Here is a 12,705-nt window from a genome sequence, read left to right as displayed (position 1 = left end):
TTTGATTAATTGTTAAGTCTAATGCTTTATCCACCTCCACAAGATCTAGTCTTGGTTAATGCTTGGCCATCTCAAAGCTACAATATGCGTCTTATGTTATCACTACCATGAGAATCGAAATCAATTCACTCTGCACCACTGTTAGGCTGTTCTGTGAGTCGGACTTTACAGGAGGGGTCTACACCTTTTCACAACATATATATGTGTGTAAACAATGTGTGAACATTTTCAGTCGTCCCAACAAAATCTGTAAAGTAAAGAAAAGAAGAAATTAAATTTAATTGAGTTTTATTTGTATAGAGCCAAATCACAACAGAAGTTAATCTCAAGACACTTTAAAGTGTTTAAGGTGTAGGAAATAACAAAAACATGAGTTTGCATCCTCCTTATCCATCCACGACTCTATCTGGATTTTATCTATTTATTTTTAATTTTTTGTATCCATGCTGCAGTTGTAGTGTTTAGTGTTTGTCACTAAAGGTGTAGTTCACCTTAATTACAACTGATCAAAAAACCTTTGTAAGAGAAATACCAACACTTATTCCAAAGAACAGATTTCGTGTGGTCAGTAAGGAGGCTGTTTCTTATTATTTTACACTGTTACTCTCTGGAGTGCTGGATGATTTCATATGTGAGTCATGCACAGTACATTTACATAACCAATCTCTACATTCTTTTGGTAGATCACACCCTCAGATATCATTATGGTTAACTCACAAATATGAGAGAATACAAATATGGAACTATCCCTAGTGTTTTCTGTGTCATGTGCGACTATGCTGCTACATGCTGCTTATGGGGTGGCTGGGGATCCCCCAAGCTGACCCCGATGAGTCAGATCAGCTGCATAGCAGCTCTGCCATCGTTGTGTTAGTGTATGTGCGCCTGTGTGTACGAATGGGTGAATGAGATGCAGTATAAAAGCGCTTTGAGTAGCAGTCAGATAGAAAAGTTGTTGACCGATTGACTGATTGATTCATTCATTGATAAGCGTGAACGTATTTTCAGCTTGCTTACAGTTTTTAGTGTAGTTATGTGGTTGCTCTGGCTGCTCCTCCAGCACTTACCCAAATAACATCATCTGATCTGATCGAGAACATAATTACCAGAAGCAAGAAAAAGTATGTGAACCTTTTGGAATGTGATGGTTTATTGCATTAATTTGTCATGAAGTGTGATATGATCTTCATCTAAGTCAAGAGTATTAACAAATATAGTGTGCTTAAAATAAACAAAAGAAAAATGAATTCTGATCTTTTATGTCTCATACCTCATAGTAATAGTGGAAAAAGTATGCCCTTAGCATTGCAGTACAGTAGCAATCATATGCAGTACCCTTTTTATGCCAGATGTAGTGCTGAGTGTTCTTTCCAAAAAAAAGTATTCTTAGTTTCATCAGTCCACAAAACATTTTGTCAATATGCTCTTTGACAAACTTCAGGTGTACAGCAAGATTATTTTTAATAAGCAACAGCTTCCTTTGCTGCGTCCTGCCACAGACACCCTGCTTGTTCAATGTTTTACCTTCTGTAGACTCATGAACATAATAATAATGAATTTAATATGTTGAATATAGGGCACATAATAAAAATGGTGATCGTGGATACACAAACTGGCTTCTCAGGAAACATTATTTTTCTTTAACAAAACCAAAAACAGAAAACATTTCTCTAAATATTTTCCTTGTGAAAGCAATACTACTGTGATGTGCTGCTATACTGCTGATCTGGAGAGATGTTAATCCTTCTCACGTTGAGCTCTGCAGCAAATCCTCTTGCTTTTTGGTAGAAGAAGAGTGAGAGCTCCCGGTTTATGAGGAAGTTGTGATAGATGGTGGCAAGGCGTGTGCACAGTTGCAGCTGAGACCTCTTGTTGCCCAGATCAATTGCTGCAGCCAGAGCCAAGTGGTAGTAGCCAGCAGCATCAAATGGGTCCTGTGGAGAAAATAGCTAAATGTATATGTATTACATTACCATCACTTCTTGCAGTTTTTTCTAAGAATGAAATTGATGCACCCTCTCCTGCCTGCTCTGTGCAGGAGTGTGTGTAACCCACTGTCCGAAACTGGATGTTTCGTTGTATTGGGATAGCCTTAATTTATGTTTTTTTTGTTGTGATTTTTTTCAAATAGAAACTTTTCTTGAAAAGGCCTAAGGGCTGTTCAGGCAAAGAGTGCATTGTGACTAAATATTTGTGCTTACAAATTAATATATTTGAAATGTATCAAGGCTGGTTTTGTAATGTACAATCCAGTGCAGTTCCAGTTTCTGCCTGCATGCACATAGTTTTATGTTTGTTTATGTCTGCAATATTCAGCACTGAAAAGTTCCCCAATAGCTTTGGGGCCATCAGAAAAAGCAATTATCAACATGGCAGAGGAACAAAATTTGGGTTTTGGAAACTAGCTATAACAAAAATCTATTAAGATTAGATCTGAGTTAACATAGAAAATAAAATAAATTGGTAAACTAATATTAAACTGGCTTGTAAATTAAGAGGAACTTTTTGTGCATAAAGTAGTTCCTGTGATCAACAAAAGGCAAAGTATTACACTGTTTTAGTTGTTGGAATAAACTTCAGATTCACATAATTTCAGTTGTTTAAAATATCCAGTACAAACATGTTTGATCTGTTATCTCTAACCTTCAGATTGTAGAAAAGGATGTCTCCTAGTCTCTGGTAGACTCTGACATAGTAGAGTGTTTCCTCATCAAACTCCAAAGGTGTAGGGCATAGCGTCAGGGTCTTCAGGTAATAGTGTTCAGCCAGTTCATGCTGGTCCACAAAGTGGTACAGAGAGGCCAGGCGATGGTAGGCCACACGCTCATTCAGATGCTCACCTGTTAGTAAAACCAAACACAAATAGGAAGACCCTAAATGTTATTTAGTGCTAGAATTTCAATGTTCCGCACAAGTCTTTAGTGGAGATTTAGTGCATACATACAGACAACAGCATGGGATTCAAACAAAATAGAACTGTGGCCTAAAATGCATATGTATGCACTTTCTGGAGAACGTGATACCTCAAGAATGTCTCATGGAAATTTCTTTGGCACAAGCATCCACTTAGACTCAAGAATGAATTGACTGTGTGAAAGGTCAAAGGTTGTTGTGACCTAACACAGTATATGTCCCTTTCTTGCCAATGCTATATCTTAGAAACACCTGTTGGGAATTTCATTACATCTGGGACAAACATGAAGTCAAGCATAAACTTCTAAGAATATAAGTGTTGTCAGATATGCCAAGTAAATTGCAAATTCCCTGGTTGGCATACAACTGCAATGCAGTAAGTCTAGGTTTCAATAACATAAACATAGGTGTATGTTAACGTGTGCTGGAGTTGGTTCTTCATACCTAGAGTCATACTGATGTCCATCGCAGTCTTAGCAAATTCAATAGCTTCTCTATATAGCTTGAGATTGAGCGTCACTTCAGTCAGTTTATTACACAGTCTTAGTCTGGTACGAACACAGCGGCTCTTCACTGCAATGGGCAAAGCACGGTCCTATGTGATAAATGAAACACAGACACAGAATGTTAAAAAGCTTACTACAACTTCCACCACCTCCTTAAGTATTAATATAAACAGTTGATGAATCATCAATAAATGCAGTAGAATTTATGGAGATTTAATTTACCAAGCATTGTAGTCTATGAGGGGCCTGGAATAATAATGGCAGCAATGAGAATCGAGTAAACTTGTCACATTGACCAGGTTTAATTCAGACTATACCCTGTAAAAGGTGATCGCCTTGTCTCTGCCCTGACAGCTGTTGAAGAAAATGTCTCCTGCAGCTTCCAAAAGCTTCAGGGTGAACTTAGTGTCTCCTGTGCTCAGAGCGACATCCTGAGCTACCTGACAATGACATCAACATAAAATAGGTTTTGATTGTAACACATTTCATGATTGAAATTTGTGAGTTTTAGTTTAAAGAATAAAAAAAAAAAACTTTTTGAAGAAAAAAAACACAATTTGAAGAAATACTTTCAAATGTGTTCAGTTCACCTTCTGAGCACTGAGATTTATCCTGTAATCCCTTCAAATAAAAGTTAGTATTCAAACACACTTATCAAGGGGAAGAAAAATTCAATGACTTAAAAAAACATATAAGATACAGTATAAGCATTTTAAATGTCTTCATACACACCATAGTTTATAGTTGAGCATTGATAGTTAAATACATTGTCTTGCCACTAAAACAAATTAAAAAGCTGTGATCCCAGGTATTTTCAGACCTGAACATAGAGGTCCACCAGTTCAGTCTGACCCAGCAGATGGTAGATTTTCCCAGCCTGCAGCCACCCGTATGCCTCCTTCTCTTTGAAACCCAGGTCAATGAATATAGCCAGACTGCTCTTAGTGTAGTCGAGAGCTGCCCGGTACGCCCTGTGAAATTTCAAACCTATATTAGCCCTATTGCTTCCCATCATTGACATCCTTGATGGGATCATTTCATTTTCAACATGCTGTATTATAGTTCTCTGTTGATAACAAGTTTATGTATTTGTCACACTGTACACAAATAAGTGTCCATTAGATTAGATTAGAACACACACACAAACACACTTTTCTGTGCCCAGAGTTAGGCAGAGCTGACTGATGGCTTCTAGTACATCTCCCTCCTGTCCCCTGTCTCCTGTGCGTCTCAGCAGCTGAACCTGTTGCTGGCTGTAGATGATACAGTGGGCCTGGTCTGGACTCTCGTACGTATACAGATGGCACAGTTTTCTGATCGCAGTGAGTTGGCCTGGCAGTGAATGGTCAACAATTTTCAGATCATTGAAAAGAGCAAAGAATATATATAAAAATAACTACGACATTATCTCAGATTAAAAAACACAACATGTATGACTTACACACTTACAGTCTAATAGATTGGCACTGATAGCCAGCAACAGAGCCCACTCATAGCATCCTTTCCCATAATGCAGCTGCTGTTGCTTCACATAGAGCTGCCCTAGCTCGAGCAGCACTGTGATGAAGTTTGCACCATGACCTTCCTCATCCAGCTCTGAGAAGACCTGCACAGCCTCAGTCAAGTGCCTGTGTGCTAGGTTTTTAGCACCAGCCTTCAAACACAACAGCCCTTTGTGAAGATGAAAAAGGAAAAAGTAATCAAAAATCATGAATGTCCACCAGAAAAACCAAGTGTCATAAAGTGTATACTGTCCTACCTAAATTAGCTTGAGCTACAGCACAGTTTGGCAGGTCGTTATATTCCTGGCAGATGTCAACAGCTGTCTGGTAGCTCTCTGCTGCCCTCTGGAAATCACCCATACGTCGAAGTGCCACACCGCGCATGTTGAGGACCACACCTTCATCAGTAATTAAAACCGTTTACTTCAACATTTCTGATATATGCTGTTGTGGTTCAGGTTTGTCTAGTTAATTCACAATCCATATTGTTTTTCAACAATAGATTTACATCACTTTCTGTCTGAGGATGAAATGAGAAGATTAGTCTGCTAATTGCATAATAAATACCCAGTAACTGATCCACAATGAGGCTGCAACCAAACAGTGCAAAATATGTTTTACACTTTGATATTAATTGGTAATCTGATGACAACTGTAATGAAAAGTGAAAAATGTGAAACAAGTTTGAAATGTTCATATTATTACATTAATATTTGTCACAATTAGGAAAATAGGAATTTGGAATAGGAATTATTTAACATACATTTTAAATTTTATTGATACAAGTAACTTATTCATAAAATTATCAACTATAAGTACATTTGCTTGTTTTCTCAGAAAACAATCTGTTTTTTCCACAGTAACTGGGTAAAATGTTGTCTTAATAGTGTAAAACCATTGTTCTGTGAGCAAATTTTTTTTAACTACTCCATAAAACTTTGTGCCTGAGTTTGTTACTTAGTATGCTGCTGATCATTCTTTACTGCTACTTGTCTGCAAGATGTTTCATTAACATCTGTTGGTTTCTGATTCACAATTGTATGTAACCATAGAAACTCACTGACCTTCCTGAGGGGTTGTGCAGTGTTCTGGCATGGCAGACAGGACCAAGTCCAGTATATCTAAAGCAACACTGGGCTGGTTGTTTTCAATATGTAGCCATGCCAGCCAGATGAGGATACTGTTTTCTTCTGTGACAGTGATGGGGACATTAGGTGGACTTTTGTTGATGAGATTATGCATTTGACTGATAGCATGTGCAACCATTTTGTGCTTGTTAAACAGTTGGCAGAGACAAACAGTGAGCTGATGACTCAAAACATGGTATTGGTCCCTTCCTTGTTCTTTGACCTTGGTAAAAGAGAGGGCTTGATATAAAAATGGAGCCACTTGCGGTGGAATAGAAGCTTTCTGCTCCTCCATCCTATTTAGTTTGTTGACATTGTCCAGCACTAGAACCATGCTGCTGAGACACTCGCTCAGTGTGGCGGACGGCAGCAGAGAAGCTCTCCTGGCTGAACTGACACTGAGGTGAGGAAGACAGAGATCACTGTAGAGCCTTCCCAGGGTCAGGTAACCATGACTAAGAGGGAAGCTCCATGTTCTTTGAGCTTCAGCATTAAGAACCAGTAGTCTCTCAATATAAGGGACAGATTGAGCCGCCTCTGTACGAGCCCAATGGTGCTTTGCCAATAGATAACAAGCTCGTGCCTCTGCCTTCTTGTTGTGGGACAGAACAGCTTTCTTGAGGATGTATTTAAGAACAGAGTTGTCCTCTAAGCTTACTAGACAGTCTGGGATCCCCAATAGCAAGGCTATAAGTCGCTCTGACAGAGCAAAGAAGTTTTCAGTGTATTTCTGCAAAAGATATATTGCAGTTAGGTTGGAGTAGATGCTGGCCAGCAGCCTGAGATCTGTGAAGTTTTCTCGTGGAACACTAAGGGCTTCCTCAAAGTAAACCCGGGCCTGGCTAAACTTTGACCTCCCAAGACAAAGCTTACCCAACAGGAAGCACAAACGAGTCTGTGACCACAAGAGTCTCTTCTTCCTGGCTGTTTCCCTAGCAACTCCCAGAAAGGCAATTAGCTCGTCCTCATCAGAGTGACCAGAGAAAATAGAAGAATCAATGAGTTCAGAACTCAGTCTGTACAGGATGCCAAATTCTACTTTATAGTCCCGTCCTTCCAAAAAAGAGAAGAGAGGCATGAAGTTCTCAGTGCTGTTTCCTTTCACAACTGGGTGAACAGTGAAACAAGGAGGACTTGGGTCTTTAGCCTCAGTGGGCAAGTCTGAGTGCCCTAGACTACTGTTCATGTTCACAGTGGAATCGGGTGATGCTGACAAGTTTTTCCCTTGACCAAGGATCCTCTGAATGTTTCTCTTCAGGTCAGTATGTTGAGTTTCGCCTTTACCTGACAAGCCATCTGTAAAGGAAAATGTATATGAAAAGCGACAATCTTAAATTAAAAACAGTTACATTTGAGTGGCAGTACTTACATGTTTTTTTCTCTTTGTGACTGTGGTCTTGATAACTGATAATATCTGAGATTGAAAACAAGAAGTGCAAGAAATTAAATGTGATAACTTCTTCAAATTTCAACAACTGGTAATTAAATCACACAAATAATACAAGTTACAAATGACTTTGTTCATAGATAGATAGATAGATAGATACTTTATTAATCACAAAGGGGAAATTCTGGTGTTGCAGTAGCAAGTACAAAGAAAAACATACAAATACACAGTTTTTTAATATACAAGTTGGTAATGGGACATTGTTAAAATCTCTCACCCAATTTATAGATATGACCAGTATCATTTTGAGCTTTCATTTTCAATAAGGAAATGGTTTCCTCTATGACTCTGTCCTCTTGCACACTGAAGAACCTGCCATCCTCCACTTCCAAAAAAATATCTTCTGAGCTGGAATGGTGACAGAAGTACAACATCCAGTTATGTTAAAATAAATGAATGTGTGATTTGTTAAAATTCATAACAATATAATTGATGCGCTCACTTGTAAATGTCACTGGATGGTTTCACTAAGTTTGTCTTGACCAAACCCACTTCACCTGTAGCCGCCTTCCTCCCTGTGAACCAATCAAAACAAGACACAAGAAATCCCACAATGATGATGCGATCACCTGGTGCCAAGCTCAGCTCATCTGGGCCTTTAGCATCATACTCCACAGTGGCCAGACAGGTTCCTCTGGCTGAATAGGAGAATATAAATGGCACCATTAGCAGTGATTGAAAGTGAAAGTGATTGAATGAGACTACATATTTTCTCAGTAAGGCTTTTAACTGTCTTTAGTACATTATGTCGAAATTATAACTGAGATCACATCATCACTCACCTACAGACAATGTGCTGTTATATAGACAAAGATTTAGTTCAAAGTACAAAATCAGTTTAGGAACTTGATATCTTAATTGAACTTAATGTTCCTTATACTGTAAACTAATAGTAGTTGAATTTTCAATTAATTTCGGCTTGTTCACATAATTTAAACAGTAGAGTATGTATATGTGTACAATATGTGTTATCACTAGATTATGAATATTAACACAAGGTACACTACACTTGAGAATATACATGTTTACATAACACAGTAGTTAAGTTGTAATTAATTTATGTTTCTGAAATTACTTCTGGATGAACCTCTGTGCTCAATAAAATTTACCATACTTACCAAACTGCAAAGGGAAGTCACAGGATGATTTCCCATGACCAACTAAAATGCTCTCTGCACACGATTTGAGACACCATCTGTGAAAAGATAGGGTCATGTGATCATGGACAAACTCTTTCCTATCGTATAATCACAGGACAGTTAAGCTGGTTACTATTTTTTGAATGACACTATATGTTTTATTGTCTAGTCAACTTAATGTGTAGAAGGGACTCACTGATGAAAGGGAATTACTGGCTCCAGTGCAGGTTTGGGTGCAGTGCCTCTGGCTCCATCAGCAAGACACAGAACAGTCCAACCTGAGCCCAGGAATGGAGGTTCAAACTGGGCTATGTCTCCCTGCTCCAGGTACAGGTCTCCCCCAAAAGTGGAGCTATCAAACATCTGATTGGCACTACATCTAGCAAACAGTGAGCCTGAGGACAGAGAACAACATTTTGTATGTGTGTGCGTGTGTGTGTGTCTGTAATGCTGCTAATGTCATCATCTCTCACAATTTATACAAATTCATTCAACATTTTATAGAAACCTTTCTAAAGAGGACACATATTCTGATTATGAGGAACACTTTTTAATCAGATCAAGTCAATTAAATTACTAGAATACTGATCTGGTCAATAGCAGAGGGGGTTGTTAATCATTTTCAGCTGCTTTAGTGTTAATGAACAGGCGTACTAGAGGGGCAACAATGAGACAACCCCTAAAACAGGAATGGTTTTACAAGTAGAGGCTCAGTGTTGCTACTGTTAGCATGAGGTGATACCTAGACCCTGCAGAGACTGCACAGGCAGTCTAACTTTGCCAGGATGGCACATCACTATGTGCCAATGGCAGAAGGTTAGCTGTGTTTCCCAGTCTCAAGAGCATGGAGGAGATTCTAGGACACTGTTAGTTACTCTAGGAGAGCTAGACATGGCTGTAGAAGGTCCTTAATCCATTAGCAGGGCCGGTATCCGCTCCTTTGTGCAAGGAGGAACAGAATGGGCATTGCCAGAGTACTGGTGTGAATGTCTCTGACCAAACAAAGACTTCATGAAGGTGGCCTAAGGGCCCAACATCCTTTGGTGAACCATGGCCTCAATGCCCGGCACCATGGAGCTTGATTGACATTTACCATAGAACACCAGATTCGCCAGTCTGCTAATGGTGCCCTGTGCTTTTCACTGACTAGAGCAGCTTCATCCTGAGCGCATGTGACAGAGAGTAAAGGGTCTAGTGAGGCCATGGAGAACATTATGCTGCCTATAACACTGTTCAGCATGATCTAGGGAGGCACATCAGTGGAGGGATGCACAGACATCTACAGGCTAGACAACGGCACTCTTAGTGCCAATAGGTATCAGGATGAAACCCTGGGACCCAGTGTCAGACCCTACGCTGGGTGCCTGAGTTCCTCCTGGTGAACAACGATGTAGCAAGAGTATGCACGCAGTTCCTGGAGAATGATAGGAATTGAATACAATAGAATTATGTTTCGGTCCAAGCGACGCTGCCAGGTTGCACCTCAGACTGTCTGGAGCTCAGTGATGCCCTGGTCTACATCTAAGAGGAGATACTCCCAGGACACCATCTGTCGTTTCATTAGGAGCATGCACTGATGTTGTCAGGGCCTAGTTGCTGCAGGCAAATTTCAGCAAAATGGACTAACCTGCAACATCATTTTTATTTTCTCGAGCAGTTTACATTCCATCACCTACCTTCTTGCATGAGCATGCCTTTGTAGATGAGGTTAAGTGTTTCTTCCTGACAGGAAACTTCAATGGCAATGTCCTCCTCCAAAGTATTGAGCCAGAACTTCTGATCTAACAAGAAATTCTCCATGCACTGACTCAACAAACCTGAGAGTAGGAAAGTGTTAGTATAAAGTAGACATTCTGCATAGTTAATTAACTTTAAAATAGTGTTAAATATTGCAAAGATGTTTTTGACAAATTATTTCAAAAATGTATTGCGAACATACCAACTGTGTAATAAGTGGTGAACTTCCATATCTCCTCAAATGTTTGGAATGTCAAAAAAATAACCTTTTCTTCACTGTTAATTGAGAGGACGTGAGCACACAACTCCTGTAGACAGAGAAAAGGCAAAAGTAGACAAATCTGCATTATTTTGTGCAGAAAATGAGAAAATATTTATCTATTAATTCACAATATTAAAAGGAGCCATGAGTCCAAAAATACATCTGATTTTCTCACAATGCTGTCTGGTAATGTTCAACTTGTTATGAACTCAAAAAAGAATGTCCCATGTTTTTACCCCCATTTATTCATGAATTTATTCATTCATTCTGTCAGTAATTCAGGTAAAGCTTCTGTAGGAAGTAAACATTTTTTTTCTTTGCTTATGTGCTAGCCAGGTATGTGTGGATGCATGTCTTGTCATTAGGTGTCCTAACAACTATTGATAGACAAAAGTGTGTGTATGTCAGCTTTACTGTAAAAAGAGCGTTGAGCTCGACACTGTCAACTTGCAAAATGCGCAGTTTCCCTTTCAACATTTCCTTTGACTCCTCATCTGCCGGAAGACGTTCAGGACCCCTGACCACATCCAGCTGAACTGGCAGAACTAGAGAGACACCAAAGTTTAGTTCAATCTATGCCCAATGATTTTATTTTAAAGATCAGTTTATTTACAAAGGTAGCTCATCACCATCATATAAGTATTGGCATACATGTCAATTTTTAACATCTGAAACTTTAAATCTCTCTTTTACAAACGTATTTCTAAAAGTATTAACACCCCTAATTCAGAGTTTCTTTGTGTGTGAGTGGACTTTGACGGACAGAAAGAGAAAGCTACTTTCTGTCTATTTTGGCTCTTTGATTCGGTTCATTGTCACTCTAAGGTGAACTGTCACCCTAGCGTCAGGTTGGGTGACTGATGGAGTGTTACTGAGATGGTCGTCTTTCCCCCAGATTGTTACACTTACACAGCTATATTAATAGATGCAGGATGACACCAATGTAGTTCCTGTCCCTTTCTCTTCAGTTTCTCTTCTTTACTTTACTTTATATATGCAAAATATATGCTTAGTACAGTAATAGTAACAGTAATATAGAATATAGTTAATATATACATAGCTCATGAAACCAAACAGCCGAATGTTTTCACCTCATAATTTCCGATCACCAATTCTCAATATTACCATTGATTCGATGAGATGAAGGGTGTTGTATGTTACTGTCACAAACCTGCACTGTAAACCTATTCAGTAATTTCAGTCAGTGAAGACGCTAAGTGACCTCCTCACAGATTAATGAGTGACTTTACAGGTTCAAGGTATAAACCACTTTAAATAGTCTCACATGATTTTTCACTGAGGTCCCCTCAGTGTTGCAGTGTGCTTGCTCTCATGACTCACAGACAGTAGCACTATAATATTTTGTGGTTAATTCCATCAGTGTTTTCTCTTAACAAATCTAAAAGAGGGGACACTGTGAAATGTACTGACCATTATCACGCTCAGTATTCTGAAGACATCACTAACTTAGTTACTGCAAGTACTGTATATAATCTATCACTCAAATCTGCCTTTAATTAGTGTCAACCAGCAAACCACAGTTACCTGTTGGGAAGTTTTCCTCACATGTTGACAGAGTTCTCTTCAGACCTGAAGCATCTCTGGACAAACTACGCACTGTTGCAAACATTAGAGAGCAGAGCTGAAGTCACCCAAATAACCACACTCAGGAAGTGTCTCATAAGGTTTTAGGTGCGGCGCAAATACAAGGCAATGCCACCTAACAGATTCATGTGAAGGTGGATGGGAAGCAACCTGAGGTAGTAAAACAAATACTCAAGTAAAAAGAGCAAGTAAAAGTAGACAGCTCTCACGTAGAAGGAATACAAAAATAGATAGAAAAGAGCTAAATGACAAATGGGCCATTTACCAGATGGTGCTGTGCAGTAGTAGTATTAGAATATGAATCCAGTCAGCCTACCTGTCCTGCTGTGGGACTTGTCCGCCTCCTCCAGAAGCTGCTGACCGTCTTCAGAGACAGTTCTCTGGTGCTTGTGGCTCCTGGCGTCTCGGTCCAACGTGGCTGACATGTCTAATGAACCACAGTGTAGCGGTCAACTTTTCTCCTCTCA

At 39.3% G+C, this 12,705-nt stretch overlaps 1 protein-coding gene across 1 annotated transcript; it reads right to left on the bottom strand.

The window, feature by feature from the left end:
• Positions 1-1,297: 1,297 nt before the first annotated feature.
• Positions 1,298-12,678, bottom strand: LOC113157877 (SH3 domain and tetratricopeptide repeat-containing protein 1). Its single transcript, XM_026353523.2, has 19 exons — positions 12,555-12,678; positions 12,179-12,250; positions 11,048-11,178; positions 10,574-10,679; positions 10,311-10,451; positions 8,831-9,029; positions 8,614-8,690; positions 7,938-8,133; positions 7,713-7,843; positions 7,418-7,462; positions 5,986-7,344; positions 5,179-5,319; positions 4,869-5,090; positions 4,571-4,751; positions 4,240-4,390; positions 3,737-3,859; positions 3,358-3,508; positions 2,644-2,840; positions 1,298-1,934 (listed from the first exon to the last, which is right to left on the bottom strand). Exons 1-19 carry the CDS (start codon positions 12,661-12,663, stop codon positions 1,698-1,700), a joined length of 3,969 nt encoding a protein of 1,322 aa, XP_026209308.1. The 5' UTR covers positions 12,664-12,678; the 3' UTR covers positions 1,298-1,697.
• Between the last annotated feature and the right edge of the window lie 27 nt (positions 12,679-12,705).

The sequence above is a fragment of the Anabas testudineus genome, chromosome 18 (genome assembly GCF_900324465.2).
Source record: "Anabas testudineus chromosome 18, fAnaTes1.2, whole genome shotgun sequence".
In the NCBI taxonomy this organism is placed as follows: domain Eukaryota; kingdom Metazoa; phylum Chordata; class Actinopteri; order Anabantiformes; family Anabantidae; genus Anabas; species Anabas testudineus.
This window is presented reverse-complemented; position numbering and strand designations above follow the sequence as displayed.